Here is a 26,135-nt window from a genome sequence, read left to right as displayed (position 1 = left end):
CAGTGGACCACTGGTCTTTCTACAAACAAAAGATGCAACCATGTAAGGAAGCTGGCTGGAAAAGCAATAGAGATACCAGTGTTACGTGAGCCTGGTTTTATGGATGCATTTACACAAGTCTTCAGTTCACAGTTCACACTGCCAGCTGTACTGGGACCAACAACCTCCTACTCCTACTTAATTGTACTGAAGTGAGAAAACGAAGCCTATATTCTCATGAGTGCTGTTTTTTTTTATTTCTGTTACCAAAGCCAGCAGCCAAAACTGAACCTTGCAACAACTCTCTTCTGCTTGCGAGCAATGGTGTCAAGAAAGGGACTCCCCCCCACCTGCCTCCAGCACTGGACTTACCCAACACAACCTCTCTCAGGGAACAGAAATCAACTGAGATGTAAGGTGAACTGCACAGGACACCTGTGATGCACGGAGGGCTGTCTTTTCCCTGACCAAACTCTCCTTGGCCAGTGAAGTCTCCGCAACAGCCAGTTTCTTCTCCTCAGTGTGACAAAGCAACATTCACTAGGACCTCATTTTGTTCTGAACTGGAACCTGTCCTCCTGCCAGCCCCTTACTGCCAACAGGGAACTTTCAGGAATTTGTTAATTGCTTTCCTTCCCTGTTCTTGACCTACACAAAGCAGGGAGACCAGCCAGGCTTTACCATTTCTTCTGGGACAGACATTCTTCCCCTCCTCTAACCCAACATGACCTTAAGCCCCCTCCCCCAGTCCAACCAGAAAGAACCCAGTTTGGATCTTGATGGCCACTGAAGTTGAAATCATCCAAATCCCTCTCCCGCAGATTTCTCTGTGAGAGTTCAACAGTTGTATACTGTTTCTTGTGGCCTCAGTCCTGTAACAGCCCAACATGGTCCCAGGTGGAAAAGTTTCAAAGTAGTTAGTGAGGCTTTTGGCTGAAAAGTTCCCTCAGCCAGTGTATGAACCAGACCTCTGAGGCAGCTGGGAGGGACTCTTGGTGTGTTGGCAAGAGACTCTGACAGGAGAGAGTACATAGGGGAAAGGGAGGGGGGGTAAGCAGGTGATCAGCGGGCTAAAGAGAGAGCCTGCCTGGGCTCATAACACTGGGAGGATCTAGGGAAAGTAAACAAAGTAATGAAGAGCTAGAAACTACATGGCCCTCCTCAGGCACAGAGGCCTTACGGTGAAAAGAGATGAGGGCAGGCCTTGAATAGACGTAGAGAACCAAATCATATCTCCCTCAATACCTTCAAAAACAGTCGCTAATGGGGCCTATGACAAGAAGTAAGGGGAGATAGAAGCCCCAGGTACTCGTGACATTTAAGCACTGCTTTCAAGCAGCTTCTGTCACAGCCCAGCCCCTGAACACAATAAAGAAAAACTTAATTTTGGCTTGTTACTGATTTCTTTATCTAAAACCAACTATTGCTTGAGGACACCTGAAAGTTCTGGTAAGGCACATGCAATGCATATTACATAGGGAATGTACCTTCAGGCGTGACTTATGGTTGCTTTATTTGTTTGGGGTTGCAATCATAGATTGGAAGTAGCACTGTGCTACACATTATACAAGCATAATCTGTGGCCAAATTAACTCACAATGTTGTGGTACTTGCAGCGTGCATGCATAAGGGAAAGAAATTTGTTAACATTCTGGGGTTCATGTTGACCTTGACAAGTCTCCTGTGCTTTGGCAAGATAATAAAACTTTCCAGTCCTCTTCCCTCAACCCACCCCCACTTTAAGTCCTACAAAACAAGGTTGCAATTGATGTATTTGCTAATTTGATGTCCCCAGGGCATTCCTGTACTCTGCACAGATATTTTTAATTAGCATACAGTTATGACTGATCGCTTCAGCACTTTCATGATAAGCTCTTTGCAGAGTTCCTGGAGACTGAGAGTCTTTTCTGGGCACAACCTGGAATTCTCTCGACCCCAGAGAGGAGAAGGATTATAGTGGCTGTATCCAAGTATACATCCAATTTTTTTTTTGCACAGACTTGTTTATAGTACCATGACAAGCAGCAAGTGTGTTTTTGCATAATAAAAAATAAAACAATAGAATGTAAGACAAGAAATCACTCTCTGATTGAAGAGTGCAGATTTGCCATTTGCTTATTTTTGCTTGCAGGGAATATAAAACTCGACAGAAGTGCGTGCCCTGACATTTTAGGTTCGATCTGTATCCCCACCTTTCCTTCCAGGAACACTGTACACAAGGATTATCCCTTTTAATCCTTAGGAGAAGAAAAAGTGACACAGCGTTCAAAAATCTGAACCCACACTGGCTCTTAAATGCCTTATTTAAAAGCACGGAAATGTATCTTTCGAAAAGGATCTGGGAGATCCAGGTCCAAATCCCCACTCTGCCATGGATGCTTGCTAGATGACCTTAGGCCCATCACTCTCTCTCAGCCTAACCTACCTCACAGGGTTGTTGTGAGGATAAAAAGGAGGAGAGAATTATATAAGCTGCTTTGGATCTCCACTAGAGAGAAAGGCTGGGTATAAGTGATTTAAGTAAATAAATAATGCTGAAAGCTCTCCAGATCATCTGCATTTGCACATGTAATGGCGGTGAAATTCTGGCTCCATTTAAGTCAAGAGCTAAATAGTTGCATAGCCCAACTATTTTCTATCCAGGAAATGTCAACCAATCTCATTGTTGCTACATCTGAAAGACAGGAGAAAAAAACCCATCTTGATTGTGGCTGGGTGACTCCAGACATGTAAAGCAAAAGTTTTATCTCCTTATGTTAGCAATGTTATGTTATCCTTTTCCAAACTCAGGATAAATTATCCTCTGCTATATCTTCAAAAGGTTTACACATACACGGGTCCAGTCACACCCTCTCAGCCTAACCCACCTCACAGGGTTGTTGTGAGGATAAAATAAGAGGAGAGGAGAATGATGTAAGCTTCTTTGAGTTCCCATTGGGGAGAAAAGCAGTGTATAAATGAAGTGAAAACCAACCAACCAACAAATTGCCTGTCTACAGCTCAGGCTGAAAACAAATAGGGCCGGGATAAACATATGACAAAATGTAGGTAGACAACATTGACTCGGAAAGAACACACCTTGAAATGACTTCCTAGCAAACTTGGTCATTATTATCTCAATCTTAAAAGCACTAATCGAACAGCACTAAATGGGATTACTCTACAGTAAGTGATTGGATGCAAACATCGTGTTCGTCCACAGTACAGTGTCAAATAGCTTCAGAGGGTGGAAGAAATCGATCTAATCTTTTCTGAGAATGCCAACAAAACACCCCCTCCCTCCCCCTTTAAGAGAATTTTAAAGTATGGAATTAAAAAGAGTCTATAAAACAGGGCAGCTAACAATAGCTTAACGTCAAGCTTGCTTCTCTCTTCTATTTCTGTAACAGCTGGAGACGCCGGAGATTTGCAAAAGTCTGTTGAAAGACACTTGAGGGAACTTTTGCTTCGATCTTCCGGAGGGTGAAAAGATCAGACGAGTCCTCTGCCCGTCCTTTCTGTACCCTCCGAAGTAACTCTAGCTGATTTGCGAGCAAAAAAATGGGCAGCCCAAAGTACCCTTTTCCACCCCTACATTGAAAGAAAGGCGTAAAACCCCAAAACTTTCCCAAGCAACTCATTCCCTTACCTTGTACTTCATCCTTGCAAGCTCGTAGCAAGTTCCCCTAAAGTGAAATCAGTCCGAACGCATCGAGATCGCGCGGGCTTTACACTCCATTGAATGCCCCGTGAAAAGAAAACGAAAACAAGCCGCTCGAGTTCGCTGCCGCGCGGCTAAGTTTTCAGCGGCTCTGGCGCCTCGTTGTGCCTGCGAGGAGCTGAGCGCTGAGCTCATCTGCATAGCGCCCTGCTATTGGCTAGAGAGCCAGACGGGCTGGAGAAGAAGGTAGAAGCCTCGCGCCGCCCCCTCCCCGCAAGAATGAGCCCCTCGGAATGCGAGATGCCGCCGCCGCCGCCGCCGCTGAGGAGAGAAAGCGGAGCTTGCGCGTAGATGTCTTCCCTTCTGTTCAGCTTGGCTCCTTTTTTATCGCTAAAGCGACGCGACAGTGTGACTTCCTGTGATCTCAAACCGGATTCATTACTGAACTGTTCACTTCTCAGTCCTTACCTGAAGTGGGAAAAGGTTTCTGCCTGCACGAGTGCTTTTAAAAAAAAAAACACTTTACTTCATTTATATCCCATCTTTCTTTCCAGTGGGGACACAAAGTGGCTTACACCACTTTCCTCTCCTCTATTTTATCCCTGCAACAACCACCCTGTGAAGAAGGTTAGGCTGACTGTATGTGACTGGCCTAGAGTAGCCAATCGCCACACGGTGACTGCAGATCTCCCAGGGGTAATAGAGATCAGTTCCCCTGGAGAAAATGGCTTCTTTGGAATGTGGACTCTGTAGCATTATACCCTGCTAAGGTCCTTCCCCACCTACCCTCCCCAAGCCCTCCATGCTCCACTTCCCCCCACCCAAATCTCCGGCAGTTTTCCATCCCAGAGCTGGCAGCTTTAGTCACTGGCCCAAGGTCACCCAGTGAATTTTTGTGACAGATCAGGGAATCAAACCCAATTCACCGGTTACCCTACTCCCTACACCACACTAATTGCCTGTTACCTGTTGTGGTTCTTGTTGAAGGTTTTTTCCCCCCTCATTTGCAAGATGCTTTGGGGTGTTGCACTCAAATTTTAACAAAAGTGACATAGACTTCAATTTCAGTCCTCCCCCAATATTTCAAAATAGAATCGATATATCTAATTCACGTTACTAGACCTGTGGATACTTAAATCTGAAGATTGGAGCCACGAACAGACAAGATGGATGTTTCAGTAAACTTGGAAAAAAATCAGGTTTACAGAAAAATCTAAACCCACAATAATAGAAGCAGCTTTCATAGCTTTAAAAAAGGAATGCCTTTGGTGAATGTTGCTAGGCAACCACGCATTATTGCACAGGGGGTTCCAACCTTTGTTTCTGTCAGCAAAATGCATGGAAAGGTGCAGGACACTTTCCAGTGCTTTTATGGCTTCTATAAAAGGTCTCCAAATATCTAAAAATAAGTCCATACACAATTGTTGTCTATATGGGATACGTTCAAATGTTGATAAGGTTATAAGGTCCTCAATCCAATGAATTACAGGAAGCGGGCTTTTGTCTTTCCAGGGTTGTAGTAAAAGTCCTTTAGCAACTGTAAGGGCATGGTGGGTCCATTGGTTAGGTTTCATGAGATAGACACATAATTTAAAAGTACATAAACATCTTCAAAAATAAATTAGTATTCTTATACAAAATTAATATGAGTAATGACTTCCTCCTAAAAGGTCGGAATATGTGTACAAGCACAAAGCATATGCTTAAGAGACACATCTTGTAAGTTATAATGCCAACAACTGGACACTGTACTTAATCCTTTATTTAAAAGGTGCCGTGGTTCCAATGTACTCTAAATGTAATTTTTTGTAGAATAAGTCACAGTTTAAGATCTATAGAAGCAACAGGTGTAAAGTTTAAAGACATGTCCCATTGCTTTGGAAGAACTGGACGATCTAATTCACTATTCCATTCATCTCTGAGACTCTGCATTTCATATTTATTAACCAACAGCAGGTATTTATTAAAAAGTAGATTTTATTTTCAATGTTGATTCAATCAGAGTTTCCAGAAATGGAGGAGATTCTGAAACGCTCAAAGCTGCAGGGCCATATTTAAATATCAACAAATGTTGCAATTGTAAATATTGTCATTCAGGAAAAGCTGGCAAATTATATCTAGACCTCAGCTGAGAAAATGATAAAAACTCATCATCACAGCCTATCAATGGATCCAGAGTGCTTTTATGACCTTTGAGGGAGGATTTATCAGGACTAGGGCCAGCAGCAACCCTAGAGCACAGGCTCACAAGTTTATATTGGGGAGGATGTACCCAGTCCTACAGGGCTTTAAAGGTCCATATCAACATATTAAATTGGGCTTGGAAACAAATGGGTGGTAGATGAAACTGCTTCACGATGGGAGTAATATGTTCCTGCTTCCAGGGTCTCACAGCCAAGTGGGGATCTGTATTCTGTACAAACTGAAGCTTCCAAAATGCTTTCAAGGGCAGGCCCATGTAGAATGTGAAATAGTCACTTCCGGTTCGGGATCCATGAAGGTCTAAAGCAGCTCTAAGAGCTGAGCTGTCCGTGCCGCTGTTTGTGGAGGCTGGAGGGGCACAGATTGCCCGCGGCCCCCTGTTCTCAGGCGGAGAATAGGCAAGTACGCACTGCATCTGAGGGCGCGTCGATCTCGGGTGGTGGGGGGCTCTAAGCAACGAGCTCCCTCCCACCCTGGAGGTCCCACCCGAAGACAGATTTGCTAAGATCTCTGCAGCGGCTCAGGAGTCAATTGTATTGGCATAAGACCTGCATGCCCGAGCTTCGTTAAGCAGCAAGGGAAACGGATTCGTTTGATTAAAAGAAGCAGCGATTACAACCCAAGAAAAGACATTTAAGAAGGTAAAGATTGCTATCTCTCAAACCGGGACAGATTTAAGCAAGTAATAAAGTTTAAAACTGGACTTAAAAACTGCAACAGACTGATTAAGTGAAGGGGAAGATTCCGGCAAGGGAAAATCTAAAAAGTGACATTTTAAACAGTAGTTAAGGCGGAAAATTGGATATTGTTTACATACCTGAGGTGGGAAGAGATACTGGACTGTGGGAAAGCTTGAATATTGCGAGAACTGCTGCAAACATTAAAGAAACAGGAAGTACGTCAGGACCATAAAGAGACTGGCAAGAGGCGCTCTGTGTTAATACAGGAAGTGGAAGTTCGCCATTTCGGAGAAGGGCAAAGTTTTGGCTTAAAGGAAACAGGAAGTAGGACATCTTGGAAGAAGGTAAGGGCGTTTGCTTCAAGTTAAAATCATAGAGAAAAAACGCCCGACATTTTGGACTGAGCAAAACAACTTTTAACAAAAACTGAGTAAATTGGGACTTTTTAAAGCAATTGGAAGTAATAAATCAGCGCCACGGATTTAAGGAAAAGGGCAGACTCGGGGGAGTGTGGTAAATCTAGCCCCACGATGTCGAAGAAGGAGTGGCAAGCTGCGATGGAGAATCTGGATAAAAAAGTTTCTGAAGTTACAGAAGGCAATAAAGAGCTCAAAGGTATGATACAGGAGATGGCAAAAAACTTTAGAGACTTTAAAGAGACACTTAAATCGGAAATGGCAGAACTGGTAAAAGACGTATCAGATACGCAGCAGAGAGTGAAGGTAGTAGAAAACACGATGGATCTGCAGAGGACAGAGATGAGAGGACTGAAAGCGAGAGTGACCATCGCGGAAAGTAAACAAATGGAAAAACAGCTAAGATTTCGTTCGATCCTGGAAACAGAGGAAAAGACCGCCCGAGAGCAGATTACAGAAATTTTGGCAGAGTACCTGGGGAAGGAGGAAGAGGAAATTGCAGCTCTCCTAGATGTGGTGTACAGAATTAATTCAAAATTTGCATCTCAGAGGAAGTTACCAAGGGATATGATTGTGCAATTTACGACAAGAAATACAAGAGAACTAATTGTGACCAAACAGTTTCAGGATCCACTAGAAGTTGATGGAAAGGCGGTAAGAATTATGAAGGAACTGCCCAGATCGGTGTTGTTGGAAAGAAAGAAATATAGAGAGCTAGTCCAGATGTTAAAAGAAATGAAAGTAAAATACCGATGGGAAATACCAGAGGGACTGACATTTGAGTTTGGTGGAGTAAGAAAGAGCATCAGATCTGGCCAGGAAATGGAGGCTTTTATTAGTAAAAATGAAAAGGACTTACCAAAACCCACAAAACCTTGATCATGGAGTGTAAAATTATATCTTGGAATGTAAATGGACTAAACTCACCTTGTAAACGTAAGGTTATTTTCCACTGGCTTGTAAAACAGAAATGTAAAATTGTATGCCTACAAGAGACACATATTAGAAAGCAAGATGTAAAATATTTGAAAATGGCAAAACTTGGAAAACAATTTATAGCTGCCTCCAAACAGAAAAAGAGGGGTGTTGTGTTGTATATAAAGGAGGAACTACAGCCTAAAGTGGTGTTCAGTGATGTTGAAGCTCGATATTTGGTGGTGGAAATAATTTGGAATTCAAAAAAGACATTGGTGATTGGAATTTATGCGCCTAATGGTGCAAAAGAAATTTTTTTTACGGACTTACAAAAACAGTTAGATGAACTGTCTTATGACCAAATAATATTGGCAGGCGATTTTAATGGAGTTACAAATTTGGAGGAAGACAAGAAATCTAAGACTACACAAAAAAAAAGAGGACTATTACCAAAGTCATTTTTTGCAATCACGAAACAGGAAAGTTTAGAGGATGTATGGAGGAGACAGTATCCCAAGAATAGACAATATACATATTACTCTGCAAGACACTCTACACTATCAAGAATTGATATGATCTGGGCCTCCAAAGAACTGTCGCTCTGGACTAAAGAGGTGGAAATAATGCCAAAGGTAGGCTCAGATCATAATCCAATTGTGTGGAAATTTGGTAAGAATACTAAAAGAAGAGGATGGAGAATAAATGAAGACCTGTTACAAACGGAAAAGAATATTGCGTTGCTGCGAAGAGAGACCAAGTTCTTTTTGCAATACAATTTGAATAAAGAAGTATCGACAAATAAGGTTTGGGACACATATAAGGCCATGATCAGAGGGATACTAATGGACTTGAATGTGAGAGACAGGAGGAAAAAGGAGGAGAAAAGACAAGAAATTATGGAAAAAATTAAAGCCAAAGAGATTCAGCTCAAAAAGAGACGAGGCAAAAAGAAAATATATCAGGATATAAAAATATTGCAAGAACAGTTATCGGCAATGAACAATAAAGAATTGGAGTGGAATTTAAAGAGGATGAATCAGAGGTCGTTTGAAGGTGCAAATAAACCTGGGAAATATTTGGCATGGCAACTAAAAAAGAGGAAGGAGAAGAAAATTATCAGTACGATACGAGAAGATGATAAGCTATTAAGTGATCAAGTCGCCATTAGTAGAGCCTTTTTTAAATTTTATGCAAAATTATACCAAAAAAAAGAGGTGAACAAAGATTCAATAGCGGAATATTTAGATAAGATGAAACTTCCGACACTCTCTGAAGAATGGAAAGAGAAATTGAATAAGGAAGTGACAGAAGAAGAAATAAAAGAAGCTATTCAATCAACGAAATTGGGGAAGGCGCCAGGCCCAGATGGACTAACGGCAAAATTTTTTAAAATAATGGGCCAAGAATTGGCACTTCTCCTGAAAGAGGTGATGAATGGTGCTATGCAGGATCAAGGGATTCCTGATTCTTGGAAGGAGGCTAACATATCATTGATTCCAAAAGAAGGACAAGATTTGACTAATGTTAAAAATTATAGACCAATTTCACTGTTGAACAATGATTATAAAATATTTGCAAAGGTGTTGGCGGAAAGAATTAAAGGATGGATGTCGGAATTCATTGCAGATGAACAAGCGGGATTTTTACCTAATAGACAAATTAAAGACAATCTGAGAACAGTAATAAATGCTATTGAATACTATGATAAGCATTGTGATAAGGAGGTTGGTTTCTTTTTCATAGACGCAGAAAAAGCATTTGACAATCTGAACTGGGACTTTATGTTCGCCACCATGGAAAAGCTGCAAATGGGAGAAAAGTTCATACAAGCAGTTAAAGGAATTTATAAAGACCAAAGTGCAGCGATTGTAGTGAATGACGATTTGACAAAAAAACTGAAAATAAGCAAAGGCACAAGGCAAGGCTGCCCATTGTCTCCATTGCTGTTCATATTGATTTTGGAGATATTGATGATTCAGATAAGAGAGGACAACACAATCCGAGGTATAAAGATAAGAGAGTTTACCTACAAGGTCAGAGCATTTGCGGATGACATAATGTTGATTGTAGAGGATCCAATTGACAATATGCCAAAGGTAATAAAGAAGATAAAGGAATTTGGAGATCTGGCTGGTTTTTTTGTAAATAAAAAGAAGTCGAAGATACTATGCAAAAATATGACCAAACAGAAACAAGAAGAACTGATGGAATTAACGGACTGCGAGGTAACAAACAAAGTAAAATATATGGGAATTGAACTAACCGCAAAAAATATAGACTTATTTAAAAACAACTATGAGAAATTGTGGATACAAATAGAGAGAGATTTGATAAAGTGGAACAAGTTGAATTTATCATGGCTGGGCAGAATCGCAACAATAAAAATGAATGTTCTACCTCGTGTGATGTTTCTGTTACAAACGATTCCGATTATTCGAGACTCTAAACAATTTGAAAAATGGCAAAGAAAAATTTCGAATTTTGTGTGGGCAGGCAAGAAACCACGTGTTAAAATGAAAGTGTTACAGGATGCGAAAGAAAGAGGTGGCTTGCAACTGCCCAACTTAAGACTGTATTATGAAGCAATTTGTTTGACATGGATAAAGGATTGGATAACGTTGAAAAATCGCAAGCTTCTGGCATTGGAAGGTTATAAGAAAATATTTGGATGGCATGCATACCTATGGTACGATAAAATAAAAGCGGACTCTCTGTTTCTGCATCACTATATTAGAAGAAGCCTCTTCACAATCTGGAAGAAATATAAGATGTATCTGGAAGATCAAATCCCCTCTTGGGTGGTCCCGTATGAAGTAATAGACCCGAGAACTGTTGAGAACGAACAGCAACGTTTAACTTACAAGGAGATAACACAAATACAATATTCAACATTAAGAATAAAGTCACAAGAAGAATTGTCTCCTTGCTATAGTTGGTTTCAATACAGACAGATAAGGGATCTTTATAAATCGGACTGTTCAAGGGGAGGAATAAGAATGGAAAATACAGAATTGGAAGAAGTAATGCTACAAGAAGGCAAGAAACAAATCTCAAAGATCTATAAGATACTTCTAAAATGGTACACTGAGGATGAAACAGTGAAAGTACAGATGGTGAAGTGGGCAATAAATTTTCATAAAGAAATAGCAATGGAGGCATGGGAGCACTTGTGGAAGAATACAATTAAGATTACAACATGTACGAATATTAAAGTAAATGTATACAAGATGATATACAGATGGTACCTAACACCCAAGAAAATTGCGCTGGGGAACGCTAAAATGTCAGATAAGTGCTGGAAATGCAAAAAGCACGAAGGATCATTATACCATATGTGGTGGACTTGTGAAGTAGCGAAGCAGTACTGGGGAGATATAATAGAAGTAATTAATGAGGTGTTACAAACCCAAATAAATAAGAACCCAGAACTGCTGCTACTAAACTTGGGAATGGAGAATGTTCCAGTGCAAAATAGAACATTGTTATTTTATATGACAGCTGCAGCAAGATTACTGTATGCGCAGAAATGGAAAGTGCAAGAAGTACCTACTGTAGAGGACTGGATTTACAAATTGCTGTACATGGCAGAGATGGATAAAATGACAAGAAAACTTAAAGACCTGGATCCGGGACAGTATTTGGTGGACTGGGCGAAACTGAAACAATTTTTGGAAAAAAAATGGGATGTGAAAGGAGAACTGTGGCAGTTTGAGAACTTTTGAAATAAGACATTTTAAACAGAAGAGAGAAGTGACTTTACCATTAAGAATTTATATCTATTTTAATCTAAACTTGGATTATAATATAGCAGAAGAGGGGTGAAATTTAGAACTGATTTTTTAAAGAATAAGATAGGGAGGTTACGATAAGTAATACCTTTATCAGAGTATATGAATAAGGGAATAGTTAAACAAATATACTGATGGGGCATACTATATATACTATTATGTTGGTAGATCAGATTGTATATTATATAATGAATGTGCAGTATGGTGCTGTGTGCGGTGCCACATTGGTGGCAGGGTGCACAGTAGGGGTGTTAATACATATTATAATGACAATAGTATATTTGATAGAATGTATGTTTAAAAGAAATAGAATATGTTTAAACTAAGACTTTTGTTATATATTATATTATATTATATTATATTATATTATATTATATTATATTATATTATATTATATTATATTATATTATACTGGTCTGCTATATCGAGGGGTATAAGATTTATACTATATTGATCGTATAATTGATAGATGTATATTATACTGATATAATATTTGATAGTATAATTGATAGAAGCATGCTATATTGATAGGATATTTGATATATTATGATAGAATACCTGGGGAAAAAAATTAGAATGTGCTTAGACTAAGGGAATTATCAAGTAATAAGAGGGGGTAAGGGTTGGAAAGCTGTTGGAAGTTGATAGAGAGGGGGGAGGAAAAGGGTGGGGGATAGGGTTAATTAGATATTGAGGGAATGTATGTATTGAATTTGAAAAGTATACTCACCAATAAAAATTTTCTAAAAAAAAAAATAGAATGTGAAATAGTAATTCAGCCTTGAAGTTACAAGCGCATGGATTAGTATGGTCAGATCAAAGTAATCTTAGACTGCATCCCCAAATCAGTACCTGCTGTACTATCATCATATTAAAGTAATTGTGCACAACTGGATTGTCTTGTCTGCACAGAAAAATCCATTTGCAAATGAGAGTTGTATTGATAGTATAATATCCAATGACATGGAAGATCAACCAATTTCTATATCAAGTGCCAGTGAAAAAATACACCCTTCACTGAAACACATGACAATCCTACATTTTTGCCGCATGCGCAACAGCTTCTTAATATGTACACAATGTGATTTGCTCATGGTCTGACGGTTGCATGTTCCTAGTTACTCATTTAGCTCATTAATTTCTTGTAGGAACTTTACAACAGATGAAGCAAACCTCAATAGCAACACGCCTTCAGTACTTTACTGTCTACCTTTAGTACGCAGCTGCAGTAGAAAGGTAAGATTTAAAAAAATTAAATATGTGGTTAATGGCAAAGTGATGGTATTCTCTGCCTAGAGGCTTTCAGCTAACATTGTTGATTACTGTATGGCAAAATGATATTCAAGTGTTAAATGTGTTATGGCCATGGCAAAAGAAGATATGGCAGAGATGTCGGGTATATTCTCTAAAGTTCAGTAGAGGTGAGGTTTCCTGAAAGTGATGCCCATTGCACTGTGAATGGGGTTAAGTTTGGAGCAAGGGGAATACTTACATCATGAACAGAATTTAACTTCATCCATTATATGTTAATTCTCTCAAGGGACATTTTTGTGGTAGAAAGCCTTCCCTGGCTTTTTCTTTGTGGTGCCATCCTCCTTTTCCTGCTGCCTTAATTATTTCCCGTTTTCCTGATGAGATGCTTCCATAAGGCTCCAAACATTATCTCTACAATCAAAAAGCCCAAGGTACATTTTGCATAAGAAAAACTTGTTTACATTTTGATCGGGGACTGGTCTTAGTTTAAATGACCTCAAAACTTGCTAGTCACCATTTTTTCTCAAAAAAACCCCCTATGGACTGGAAAAGCAATCTGGGTTCATGTGGGGGCAGGAAAGAGATGAATCAAAAATGAAATGCGATTGCCCTTCTTTTTAACTGGGCCTCTTTATTAGGTTTAGATGATTCCTGGCCAGACATTCACTATCTTGACTGGGAGGAACTCCAGCCAGACAAAATCATTTGGACAAAAAATCCTCCAGTCTGATTCTCAAAGCATTCCACTGGTGTGAGCCCCACTGGCTGTAAGTTTGTTTCTTTTATTCTGACCAACTTGGACCTGCACCAGTATTTCTAAGGCACAGATGCACTCGGATTGCTTCCAGTGGTCTAAAAATGAACAGTAGGCCGTATTCTGTTACCAGATTACTATACAAGGATTCCATGTCAGAGTAAGAAATGGCTGGCCTTTCTGTGTTTATAGAGAGGGATTCATCACAGCCCACGCCTGCCCATGTCCCTTCTTTATATAGGCAGCAATATTCCTCCATTTTTTGGAGGAATTTTGTGCTAGAAAATCTGAAGTAAAAACAAAATATAGATTTATCTACACAGACCAAAATTAAGCATTTCAGTACACCCTCTCCTCCCAACCCCCATTTCCTTCTGTGGCTTATCTTTACTTCAGAGGAAATAATAATGGTATATGTGTGTGAAAAGACTTTTCAGTAATTGTGTAATAACTAATAAAGCTCTTTACGTTCTGTCAGAACCATTGTGGAATTGGGAAAGGCCTTCTTAGCAGTGGTTTTGACTTCAGAGAATTCCTTCTCCAGAGAAACCCACAAGACTTCATCGCTACCAATGTTTGGAGTTGGGGGAAAAACATTTTATTTAGAGAAGTTATTTAAAATGATTGGCCACAGTTGATCATCCTCTTCTCCAGTTCCTCAGCATTTCTGTTCTTAGCCAGTTCTCTGTCAATCAATCACTTCTTTCCACTGGGAGAAACTCAGAGTCTCTCTACACAAGACATCGTAGAGCTAAACTATATGAGACGGCTGACACGTTGGTAGGGTTGCCAGGCCCCCTCAATCTCCCAGCGGGGGATCGAGGCCTGGCTCTTACCACTGTTCTGAGGGGGGTGCGTGCTCCCACAAAGCATGATGACATCACTTCCGGGAAGTGACATCATGCTGTGCACGACCCAGCACACCCACGCTCCGCAGGGGCTCGTGTTGGGGGCTACTGTGGAACGCAGGAACGCTCCTGCACTCCACAGCGGTCCAAAACGCGTCCGTGGATCGGGCCCGTTTTGAGGTGCTGTGGAGCTCAGGAGCACTCCTGCACTCCGCAGCGCCTCAAAACGGCCCCGTTTTGGCCCGGATTGGGCCCATTTTGAGCTGCTGTGGAGCGCTCCTGTGCACCGCAGTGTCCCAAAATGGGCGCGATCCGTGCCAAAACAGGCCCAATCTGTGGCCGTTTTGGCACGGATTGGGCCCACTCCACAGCACCTCAAAACGGGCCCGATCTGCAGGAGCACGCCGCTCTGCAGGGGAGCGCGTACATAGGGTGCACGCCCCCCTCGCTGGCCAGGGAAGTGGGGGTGTAGGTGGGGATGAGGGCGGTGGATCCCCCTCCCCCACCAGGGGTCTGGCATCCCTACACGTGGTGTTCCCACAAGTTTACCTTGGAAGTGTGGTCGGGCCCTGCCCATGAGTTTCTGGAGGAAAACCTGAGTGTCTCTTGCAAAAATCTGCTCCGCTTGGGTTTTGCTTCAGGAGCTCCAGGGCAGGGGCATGTCAGAGCAGCAACAGCAGGGCCTGAAGGATGGAAGGGAAAGAATCAGTGAGGGGAGCCCAAAGAGAGCGGAGCCCGAAGCTGAGAGGTGGCTAGCAGTGGCAGAAGGAGCTGCGGTGGCTGCTGCCACTGCTGCAGCTGCTAGGCTCAACCATCCCTCCCCACAGAGCTCTGAGCTTGGGGGTCAAGTCTCCTTCCCCTCTCTATGAGAAAGGATGCAGCTGTGGCAGCAGCCTCAGCAGCTCCTTCTGCTGCTGCTAGCCACCCATCAGCTTCAGGCTCGGCTCTCTTCGGGCTCCTCTTGCTGACTCTTTCCCTCCCTTCCTTCTGGCCCTGCTCCTGCTTTGACTGGCCCCCGCCCCTGAGCTCTTGGAGCAAAACCCGAGTGGAGCAGATCTTTGCAAGAGACACTTGTACAAATCCGCTCCACTTGGGTTTTCGTCCGGGAGCTCGCAGGCGGGGCCCGACTACACTTCCCAGGTAAACTTATGAGAACATGACATGTGTTGGCCGTCTCATGTAGTTTAGCTCTTATACGAGTAGGACCAAGTGAAAGATCTTACACTTGTTCTCCCATTGTGGATATACGTGCACCGCTAGGGGGACAAGAGTACATTTGAATATAAGTCCACACAGAAAGTAAGTCACTTGAACATTCCTGTGTAAGATGTCTTGTGTAGAGAGAGACTGAGAGCGGGACCACAAGTGACGCCTGACACAGGTTGGACACTAGTCAGCTTCCCTCAAGTTTTGATGGGCATCCTGGTCTTGCAGCTTGACTCTCTGACTGCTGTTCAATAGACTTTTCAACTGTCACTTGTCCAACGTTCCGCCAAGCTGCCTACATTTCCCATCAAAACTTGAGGGAAGCTGGCAAGTGTCCAACCTGTGTCAGGCGTCACTTGTGGTCCCGCTCTCAGTAGGAAGGAACTTGTTCTTGATTTCTTTCTGTTCTCTAGAGGGGAATTGTTGGGTTGTTTCTCACCTGGTAAGTTGGCCATAGCTGTATAAATTAATATATCTATCCATTAATATCTTTATTCCCACTGCAGTCTGATTTGCTTTATTAGTAGCTAAATTTAGACAGGATTACATGGAAGAGAGCACAGTAAATGGGTTTGTGGAGGAGGTCAATCATTGATTTTCTTTTTCCCCAAGTTAGCTTTTATATTAATTTATATTAATGTTACTATTGAAGGTACACATATTGAATGTTCACAAATTTTATTACTTACTTTGTCCTCTGTATACATCACCCTTGGGTGACCTCATTGAATCCCTTTTCAATATCACGTGTAGACCAAAGGCCCCAAGTTATCTCTTTTCACCTAAACCTTCCCTCTTCCATCCAGCCCAACATCATATTTAATTTTATTTACTTACTTCGTTTATAATCCAAGTTTCTAAATGAGATTCCAGGTGGACTACATATCTCCAATTTCCTGTCTGATATTTCTGTTTGGAGGTGATGTCATCATCTCAAATGTAATGTGTTTAAGAGTGAAGTACTCATTTTTCATCCCAAGACCTCCCTTCCTCAAACACTGTCTGTATCCATTGACAACAGTACCACCTACCCTGTGGAGTTTACCCCGCTCTCTGTTCCCTGTATCTAATCTGCCACTGAGTCATATTTGTACTATGTTGTGAAAATTGGGCCTATCCTCAGTTGATTATCTCCTTAATCGCTGGTACCTTCTTGCCTCTGTCCTTTCCTAAGTCTGCTTACCTCCACCCAGAAGTCCAGTCTGAGAATCCTTCACTTCTGTTGTCACTCAGACCATGTGATATCCCTGCTCAGATCTTCAGCTTCTGGTGTGGCTTCTTTATCTTGCACAAATTTTCCACCCTTACCTTCAAAGCTCTCCACGGCACTTCACCGGTTTGTCTCCATGCCCTTTTGCGGTTATAGCAATTTTGTTCCTACAGCTTCACCGGCATTACTGTGAAGTTCTCTTTTCTCAAATGACCACATCCATTCTCCCATGCTATCTTCCTATCCTTCTCAGGTCCTACCTATATAAGAAATTGAAGAACTCTATTTTTTTTTTTTTTGAAAAATTTTTATTGGGTTAGAATCCATTATTTCCACATTTACATTCAATTTTCCCCAATTTTTTCATCTCTAACCCCCTCCCTTTCCCCCCCCTTTTTGTTGACTTCCAACAGCTTTCCAACCCTTTGTCCCCTTTCCCTTACTTTTATTAGCTTCCTCTATCTAAAACAAATATATATTCTCCATTATTCTAAGCAGTACATCCTTAACTATTTTTAACATTATATGCCCAAACTGTAAGCCTTTGTTTCTATCTTAGATAAACAATTTATCCCAATTTTTCAATTTCAGGTATTTCTATATATCATAAACCATATAGATCATACATTCGTTTATATCAAACAATTTGACTTATTCTCTATATATATTACTCATTCTATCTTTTTATAATAGTTCTATATATCTCTCCTCACGTAGTCAATCAATTTGACCCATCTATATCTTCAGACATTCAGTTTGGTACAAAACTTGTCAGAAAAAAAAAGAAAATATTGTTAGTTAATCGCTCCTTATATTTAGTCCTTATAATTATTTTCTCTATGTTCTGTTTGTTAACCTATATATATCTATATATATGTCAATCTATTAATCTGACTGCTTATTAATTCACATTTATCTCTTCTCCCCCCGGTAAAGTCTCCCCCCTCTACTTCAATACTTCAGTAGTTCTCAAACTGCCACAGTTTTCCTCCCACCTCCCATTTCTTCTCCAGGTATTGTTTCAGCTTCTCCCAGTCTGTGTTGAACTGCCCTGAGTCCAGATCTCTCAATTTTCTTGTCATCTTGTCCATTTCAGCCATATACAGCAATTTGTAAGTCCAATCTTCAATAGTTGGCACTTCTTGTACTTTCCATTTTTGCGCATACAAAAGTCTAGCTGCTGCTGTCATATAAAATATCAACGTCCTGTGTTGGGCTGGAATTCCCTCCATTCCCAAGTTCAGTAGCAGGAGTTCTGGGTTCTTATTAATTTGAAATTGTAAAATTTCACTCATTTCTCTTATTATTTCCCCCCAGTACTGCCTGGCTACCTCACACGACCACCACATATGATAGAGGGAGCCCTCATGCTTCTTACATTTCCAGCATTTATTAGAAGTATTCAAATTCCCTAGCGCAATCTTCTTTGGTGTCATGTACCAACGATAGATCATTTTATGAATGTTCTCTTTGATATTAATACATGTCGTTGTCTTCATTGTAGTTTTCCACAAGTATTCCCATGCCTCCATTGTTATTTCTTTATTAAAGTTTATAGCCCATTTCACCATTTGTGTTTTAACTATCTCATCCTCGGTATACCACTTCAACAGTACTTGGTATACCTTGGATATTCTTTTCTTATCTTCTTTAAGAAGGGTCTGCTCTAGTTCCGAATTCTCTATTCGTATACCTCCCTTTACAGAGTCCGAATTATATAAGTCTCTGATCTGTCTATACTGGAACCAATCGTAGTTAGGTGATAGTTCCTCTTGTGTCTTTATTCTAAGTTTGGATGCTTCAGTTTTAGTTATTTCTTTATACGTTAAACATTGTTGTTCATTATCAACAGCTCTCGGGTCTATCACCTCATATGGAACCACCCACAAAGGGGTTCCTTCTTGTAGATAAATTCTGTACTTCTTCCAGATTATGTATAGACTTCTCCGAACAAAGTGATGCAGGAACATCGAGTTGACCTTTACTTTGTCATGCCATAAATATGCGTGCCATCCAAATATTTTTTTATATCCCTCTAGGGCTAATAGTTTCTTGTTCTTTAATGTCATCCATTCTTTCAACCAAACTAGGCAGATTGCATCATGATAAAGTCTCAGATTGGGCAGTTGCATTCCGCCTCTTTCCTTTGCATCTTGTAAAACTTTCACTTTCACTCGAGGCTTCTTGCCTGCCCAAACAAAATCTGATATTTTCCTCTGCCATTTTTCAAATTGTTTGGAGTCTCTGATGATTGGTATTGTCTGTAGCAAAAACATTACTCTTGGTAACACATTCATCTTAACTGCTGCAATCCTACCCAACCATGACAAATTCAATCTATTCCATTTAATCAAGTCTCTCTCTATCTGAGTCCATAGTTTTTCATAATTGTTTTTGAATAGATCTATGTTCTTTGCAGTTAATTCGACTCCCAAATATTTCACTTTACTTGTTACTTCACAATCCGTTGTTTCCATTAACAATTGTTGTTTCTGCTTAGTCATATTTTTGCATAATATCTTTGACTTCTTTTTGTTAATGAAGAAACCTGCCAAGTCTCCAAACTCCTTGATCTTATCTATCACTCTTGGCATGTTCTCCAATGGGTCCTCTACAATTAACATTATGTCATCCGCAAATGCTCTGACCTTGTATGAATAGTCCTTTATTTTTATTCCACGAATTTCATCATCTTGACGTATTTGTATCATCAGAATCTCCAATACTAAAATGAACAACAATGGAGATAACGGGCAACCTTGTCTTGTTCCTTTACTTATCGTCAATTTCTTGGTCAATTCATCATTCACCACAATTGCTGCAGTCTGGTCTCTATAAATTTCCTTAATTGCTCTGATGAGTCTTTCTCCCAATTGTAGCTTTTCCATAGTGGCAAACATAAAGTCCCAGTTTAAATTGTCAAACGCTTTTTCAGCGTCAACAAAGAAGAAACCAACCTCTTTGTCACAACGCTTGTCATAATATTCAATAGCATTGATCACTGTCCTTAAGTTGTCTCTTATTTGTCTGTCTGGCAAAAAGCCTGCTTGTTCCTCCTCTATGACTTCCGAGAGCCACCCCTTCAATCTCTCCGCCAATATCTTCGCAAAAATTTTGTAGTCATTGTTGAGTAGCGATATAGGTCTATAATTTTTCACATTAGTCAGGTCTTGGCCCTCTTTTGGGATCAATGATATATTCGCTTCACTCCAAGTTTCTGGAATCCTTTGATCCCTTAAAACCCCATTCATCACCTCTTTTAGGAATGGTGCCAGTTCATTAGCCATTGTCTTATAGAATTTAGCCGTAAGTCCATCTGGCCCTGGCACCTTTCCTAGATTTGCAGATTGTATTGCCTTACTTATTTCCTCGTCAGTTACTTCACTATTCAACTTATTTCTCCAAGCTTCCGAGATTTCTGGAAGTTTGGTTTTCTCCAAATATGACGCTATTGATTCTTTGTTTACTTCTTTTTTATTATACAGCTTAGCGTAAAATTTATAAAAGGCTCTACTAATGGTAGCCTGCTCCAAATACGTTTTGTTATCTTCGCAAATTTTATTTATTATCTTCTTTTCCCTTTTCTTCTTCAATTGCCATGCCAGGTACTTCCCAGGTTTATTAGCACCCTCAAACGCTTTTTGATTCAGTCTTTTGAGATTCCACTCCAATTCTTTATTGCTCATTGCTGTTAGCTGTTCTTGAAGTATTTTAATTTCCTGGTATACCTTCTTTTTCCCTGGTCTCTTTTTTAGCTGTGTTTCTTTGGCTTTTATTTTCTCCTCAATCTCTTGTCTTTTCTCCTCTTTCTTCTTTCTTGCTCTACCATTTAAGTCCATTAGTATGCCCCTTACAACCGCCTTGTAAGCATCCCAAACTTTATTGGTTGGTACTTCTTTATTCACGTTGTATTGTATAAAAAACTTTGTCTCTCTTCTCAGTATTTCCATATTCTCTCTTTCCTGTAACAAGTCCTCATTTATTCTCCATGCTTTCCTTTTTCTCTTTTTTCCAAATTTCCACATAATTGGGTTGTGATCTGAGCCTACCATAGGCATTATTTCTACCTCCTTAGTCCATAATGCTAAGTCTTTTGAGGCCCAGATCATATCAATTCTTGATAATGTAGAATGCCTTGCAGAATAAAAAGTAAACTGTCTGCTTTTAGGATATTCTCTCCTCCATACATCTTCAAGAGTCTCTTGTTGAATCAACTCAAAAAAAAGCTTTGGTAATAGTCCTCTTTTCTTTTGTGCCGTTGTAGTCTTTTTGTCTAGTTCCAAGTCTGTCACTCCATTGAAGTCTCCAGCAAGAATTATCTGGTCGTATGCAAGATCGTCTAAATGCTTCCTTAAATCCTCCAAGAAGCTTTCTTTTGCACCGTTAGGTGCATAAAGTCCGACTACCAACACTCTCTTTAAATTCCAAATACATTCCACTGCTACAAATCTAGCTTCCACATCTCTCATAACAAATTTTGGCTGTAGCTCCTCTTTTATGTACAACACCACTCCTCTTTTTTTCTTGTTGGAGGCCGCTACATATTCTTTGCCCAATTTTCCAGATTTTAAATATTTTACATCCTGCTTTCTGATATGGGTCTCTTGCAAACAAACAATGTCACATTTTTGTTTTAGTAGCCAGTGAAAAGTATTTTTCCTCTTATTCGGTGAGTTTAGTCCATTTACATTCCAAGATAATACTTTACACTCCATACTCATGATCTTGTTGGTAAGTCTTTTTCATTGTCCTTAATAAATCGCTCCATCTCTCGCTCAGATCTGATGCGTTTTTTGGCCCCTCCAAACTCAAAGGACACTCCTTCCGGTAACTCCCATCTGTACCTGATTTTCATGTCCTTCAAAATCTGAATTAGCACTTTATATTTTTTCCGGTCCAGTAACACTGATCTGGGCAGTTCCTTCATTATAATAATCGTCTTGCCATCAATCTCCAATGGATCTTGAAACTGTTTTGTCACAATCCTCTCTTTCATATTTCGTGTTGTAAACTGCACAATCACATCTCTTGGTAGTTTCCTCTGGGTTGCTATTCTCGAATTCACACGGTATGCCACATCTAGCTGCCCCTCCTCAATGTATGCCAGCCCTGCCCTTTCCCAGTGTAAATCTATCTCACATGCTCAGATATCCACATCTAGGATAGCCACAACTTCCTCCTCCTCCTTCCCCAGGTACTCAGCCAACACCTCAGTCATCTGTTCTTGCGCTGACTTTCCTTCCACTTCTGGCAAGCCACGAAAACGTAGCTGCTTCTCCATATGTTTAGTTTCTGCAACTGACATTCTCCCCTTCACCAATCTCATCTCTGTTTGTTGCGTGTCTGCTAAATTCTCCATCGCGTCTTCTACTGTTTTAACTCTCTGCTGCGTTCCTTGTAATTCACTTCGTATTGTTTCCATACCTTTTTTCACTTCTGACAGCTCCGATTTTACTGTCTGTGTAACCTCTTTAACCTCTTTTATCAGCTCCAATTTCGTGTCCTTAAGTTCTTTAATCATATCTAAAAGTTTTTTGTCCAGGTTTTTATCCAGGTTTTCTATTGCCGATTGCCACTCTTTTTTTGACATCGTGGGGCTTGCTTTAGCTCGCTCCCACGAATCCGCTCTCTTCCTTAACTCCGTGGCGTAAAATTTAACGTTTTTCTATTTTAAATGTCCCGGTCTTCTTATAGAAATTAAGTTTTAAAGAGTCCAAAATGTCGGGCGTCTTTTCTCTATGGTTTCTCTATGATTTTGTAATCCAAGATGGCCTACTTCCTCTTCCGCTGAAGCCGCGACCCTTCCCCTTTCAAAAATGGCGATTCCCTACTTCCTGCCCTCCAGCAAGGGCCGCTTCTCTCCAGCCACTCTATTGTTATTACGCACTTCCTGTCTCCCGTCTTCCCACAGCAGATCTCGCGATGGTGTCTTTTTCTCACAGCTCCAAAGCCACAGGTATTCAAAACAATAGTCCCATTTCTTTAATAACTTCTTTAAACTTAGTCTCTTTTTAAATTCGATTCCTGCCGAGTCTTCCCCTCCTTTTCACTAGTCTGTTGCAGTTTAAAAATCTACTTTTTTTCCTCTCTGTTTTTATCAATCTGTCCCGTCTCAGAAGATAATGATCTTTACCTTCTCTTCACTTTTCTCGGGTTGTAATCGCTGTTTCGATTTTAAGTTCTCCTCTCAGCTTCTTCCCCCAATCGATGCTTGGGTATGTAGGTCTTATGCCAGCCGAATTGGCCCCAAAACTGCCGCAGAGATTATAGCCGACCCGTCGCAAGGTGGGACCTCAAGGATCGGGGGGAGACTCGCTGTGTAGAGCCCCCCCTCGTCCGAGATCTAGCTCACCCTAGGGTCTTGAGCGTTCTTTGCCTGCTCCCCGCCTGAGAGCAGTCGGCCGCGGGCTATTTTCACCCCGCCGGCCGGTTAAAACGGCAGTCCGGTCAGCTCCGCAAGTGGAGCTGTGTTAGACCTCCATGGATCCCAAACAGGAAGTCTAGAAATTGAAGAACTCTAATCATATTTCCCCTCTCTTTTAATAGCCACCTGGGAGGAGGGAGGACTCCCCGGCAACACACCCAAAATCTCATACCAAGATTCCTTACAGCAAGTCAGATCATTAGGCCATTGGTTTCAGTACCTGCTCCAGGGTCTTGGGCAGAGAGAGGTCTTTCATTACATCTGCTACCTAAGATCCTTAATTAGAGATGTCAAGCACTGAACTTGAAATCTTTTCAATGCAAAACATGCTCTAGAATGGAGCCATGGTCCCTCCCCATGTCATCCCCTGTTAGGACAAACAGCAGCTTTCTCTTTCTGAGCATGTGAGATAGATTTACACTGGGAAAGGGCAGGGCTGGCATACATTGAGGAGGGGCAGCTGCCAGGGCCCATGTTGGGAAATTTCTGGAGATTGGGGGGGGGGGTTGGAGCCTGGGGAGGGTGGGATTTGGGGAGGGGAGGAACCTCAGCTGGATATAATGCCATAAAATCCACCTTTCAGGTCAGCCATTTTCTCCAGGGGAACATTTTTGTCACCTGGAGACCAGTTTAAATTCCAGAAGATCTCCAGCCACCATCTGGAGACTGGCAACCCTAAGGTGGGTGAGAGAGGAGAGCCTCCGTGGGACTGGGTGTTGGGCAGAGGAGAGGGGGGCTCTGAAAACTCTTTGCCTGGGGCCCCCAGGAACTGGCCCTGGAAAATGTACAGAGGAGAGGCTTAACCTCCAATGATGGCTCAAGATGTTTAGCCACCATTGCCATCTCAACCTGCTTCTCGCTGCTGATGCCGCCAACCCTGCCCAGGAGCCAGAGAAGAAAACCTTCCTTACTTCTTCATTTCCTTTGCTCTCTGTTTAAAACAAAAAGTGTGGCCAAGATGCATGTGCCCTGAAGGGCTTCCTGAACTCTCCTGAGATTACTTCCTCTGAGAAGAGTTCAGCCACTCTTTGGCTGCCCTGGCAACAGGCAACCAAAAATGATGTCCAAATTCTTATCAGAAGATGGAATCATGCAAGAATTTGGGAATTAAGATTATTTCCAGCAGCTCATGGGAAGCACTCAGGTCAGCAGAAATTAGCTAGCTGGAAGCAGGTGAGATGGGAGGGTGTTGCTTCTAAGGGTGTGCACCAGGGAAAAATTCGGGTTTCCTGCTTCAGGTTTATTCTGGAAACTGATTGAGGTCTTTAAATAACTTTGGTATGCTCCGTAAAGATTCGGAGCATACCAAAGTAAGGGGGAAGCGTTGTCTGAGCCCCCACCCCACTTAGCCCACCCCTACCCCCCACCCCACTTACCTCTCCGACAGGAGGGAAGCTCAACTGGGCAGCAGGAGGGCACGCTGCCGCTGCCACCACCACCACGCCAGCCAGCTGGGAGGCGAGAAGGCCTGGAGTCGGCTCCTCCAGTGCCCATGCCACTGCCGTGCCAGCCAGCAAGGCAGTGGGAAGGCTGGAAGCCGCTGCCTGGGCCACTGCGCTGCTGCCTCTGGGGCTAGCTGAGCGACTGGGAGGGCCCAGAAATGCGGCCTCTGCCAGCTTGGATCAGCTGCTGGGCAGGGATTTCCCCACCCCCACCAAGCAGCTGATCTGGGGGTTTAAAAGCCCCTTTCCGTGCCGCTTCACAGCGGCATGGAAAGGGGCATTTAAACCCCTTGACCCGAAGTTTCCTGAAGCAATACAAATCACTTTGGGAAGCTTAGATTCGGGATTTCCGAATCGGGCCCAGATCCAGAAATCCCGAATCTTTGCAAATCAGGTCTGATTCAGGTATTTTACCGGAATCAGAAACTCGAATTGCACACCCCTATTTGCCTCCCAAAATCTGCCTCTTGAAGTCACTGCCTAAGGTTGTATTATTGTAAAGCTGGCCCCTCAGCACTGTGACCCCCATCCATTTCTCATACATAGCTAGGACTGCCAGCATCTGAGAGGCAATGTGGGGGGGGGGGGCTGAAGTTCCCTGGAATTACAAGTTATCTCAAGATTTCAGAGATTGGTTCCCCTGGACAAAAATAGCAGCTTTGAAGGGTTGATTCCATTGTATTACACCCCTGCTGAGTTCCCTCCTTGTCCCCAAACTCCATATTCCCCAGGCTTTGCCACCAAATTACCAGAAATTTCCAACCTGGAGTTGACAACTCTACCAGCAGAGCTGATATTAAAAGATATGTAAAGACAACCAAGGTCTAATCACAAATTTCTGGCATCTCTAATTAGTTCTGTCTCCTCCTTCAAATTAGTGTTATTTTTGTCTCTTCCTTCTAACCCCAACTAAGAGCTTTGGGTTCATCAACTAAAATAAAACATGTTATTGTATGTGATCCTTGTCTGTCCCTCCTACCCCTTCCTCTGCTGTTTCCTCTGACATTGACACACACCCAGTTTAATTGAGATTGCAAGATCTTGGGGGCATGAACCTGTGTTTTGTTTACGTTAATCTGTAAAATAACATGTACGCTGCACTGATAATGCTATATAAATATTATGATCACAATGACATGTTGTTGCTTAGTCATTCATCTTTGAATGTTTTGATTCTATTCTCTGTCAATGCATTGTATTTTGTACAAAACCACCTGAAACCGCCATGATTAAGAAAAATGGGATTAAAAAAGATTTCAAACAAATACATCAGGAAAATGTGTTAATATAAATATGTTTTTGAGATAAAAATATTTTTAAAGCAGTATCTATGGACTCAGCTAGATTTCTATGCAGCCTTATCACAGGAGTTGGTAA

General features: G+C 41.6%; 1 protein-coding gene across 1 annotated transcript in view; it reads right to left on the bottom strand.

Moving 5' to 3' along the window:
* Nucleotides 1-3,807, bottom strand: part of NEDD9 (neural precursor cell expressed, developmentally down-regulated 9) — a 73,002-nt gene extending 69,195 nt beyond the window's left edge. Inside the window, exon 1 of the mRNA XM_054985158.1 lies at nucleotides 3,608-3,807. Coding sequence (XP_054841133.1) covers nucleotides 3,608-3,619 — 12 coding nt within the window. The 5' untranslated portion in view covers nucleotides 3,620-3,807. The remainder of the gene's footprint in view (nucleotides 1-3,607) is intronic.
* Between the last annotated feature and the right edge of the window lie 22,328 nt (nucleotides 3,808-26,135).

This window comes from Eublepharis macularius, chromosome 7 (assembly GCF_028583425.1).
Source record: "Eublepharis macularius isolate TG4126 chromosome 7, MPM_Emac_v1.0, whole genome shotgun sequence".
In the NCBI taxonomy this organism is placed as follows: Eukaryota; Metazoa; Chordata; class Lepidosauria; order Squamata; family Eublepharidae; genus Eublepharis; species Eublepharis macularius.
This window is presented reverse-complemented; position numbering and strand designations above follow the sequence as displayed.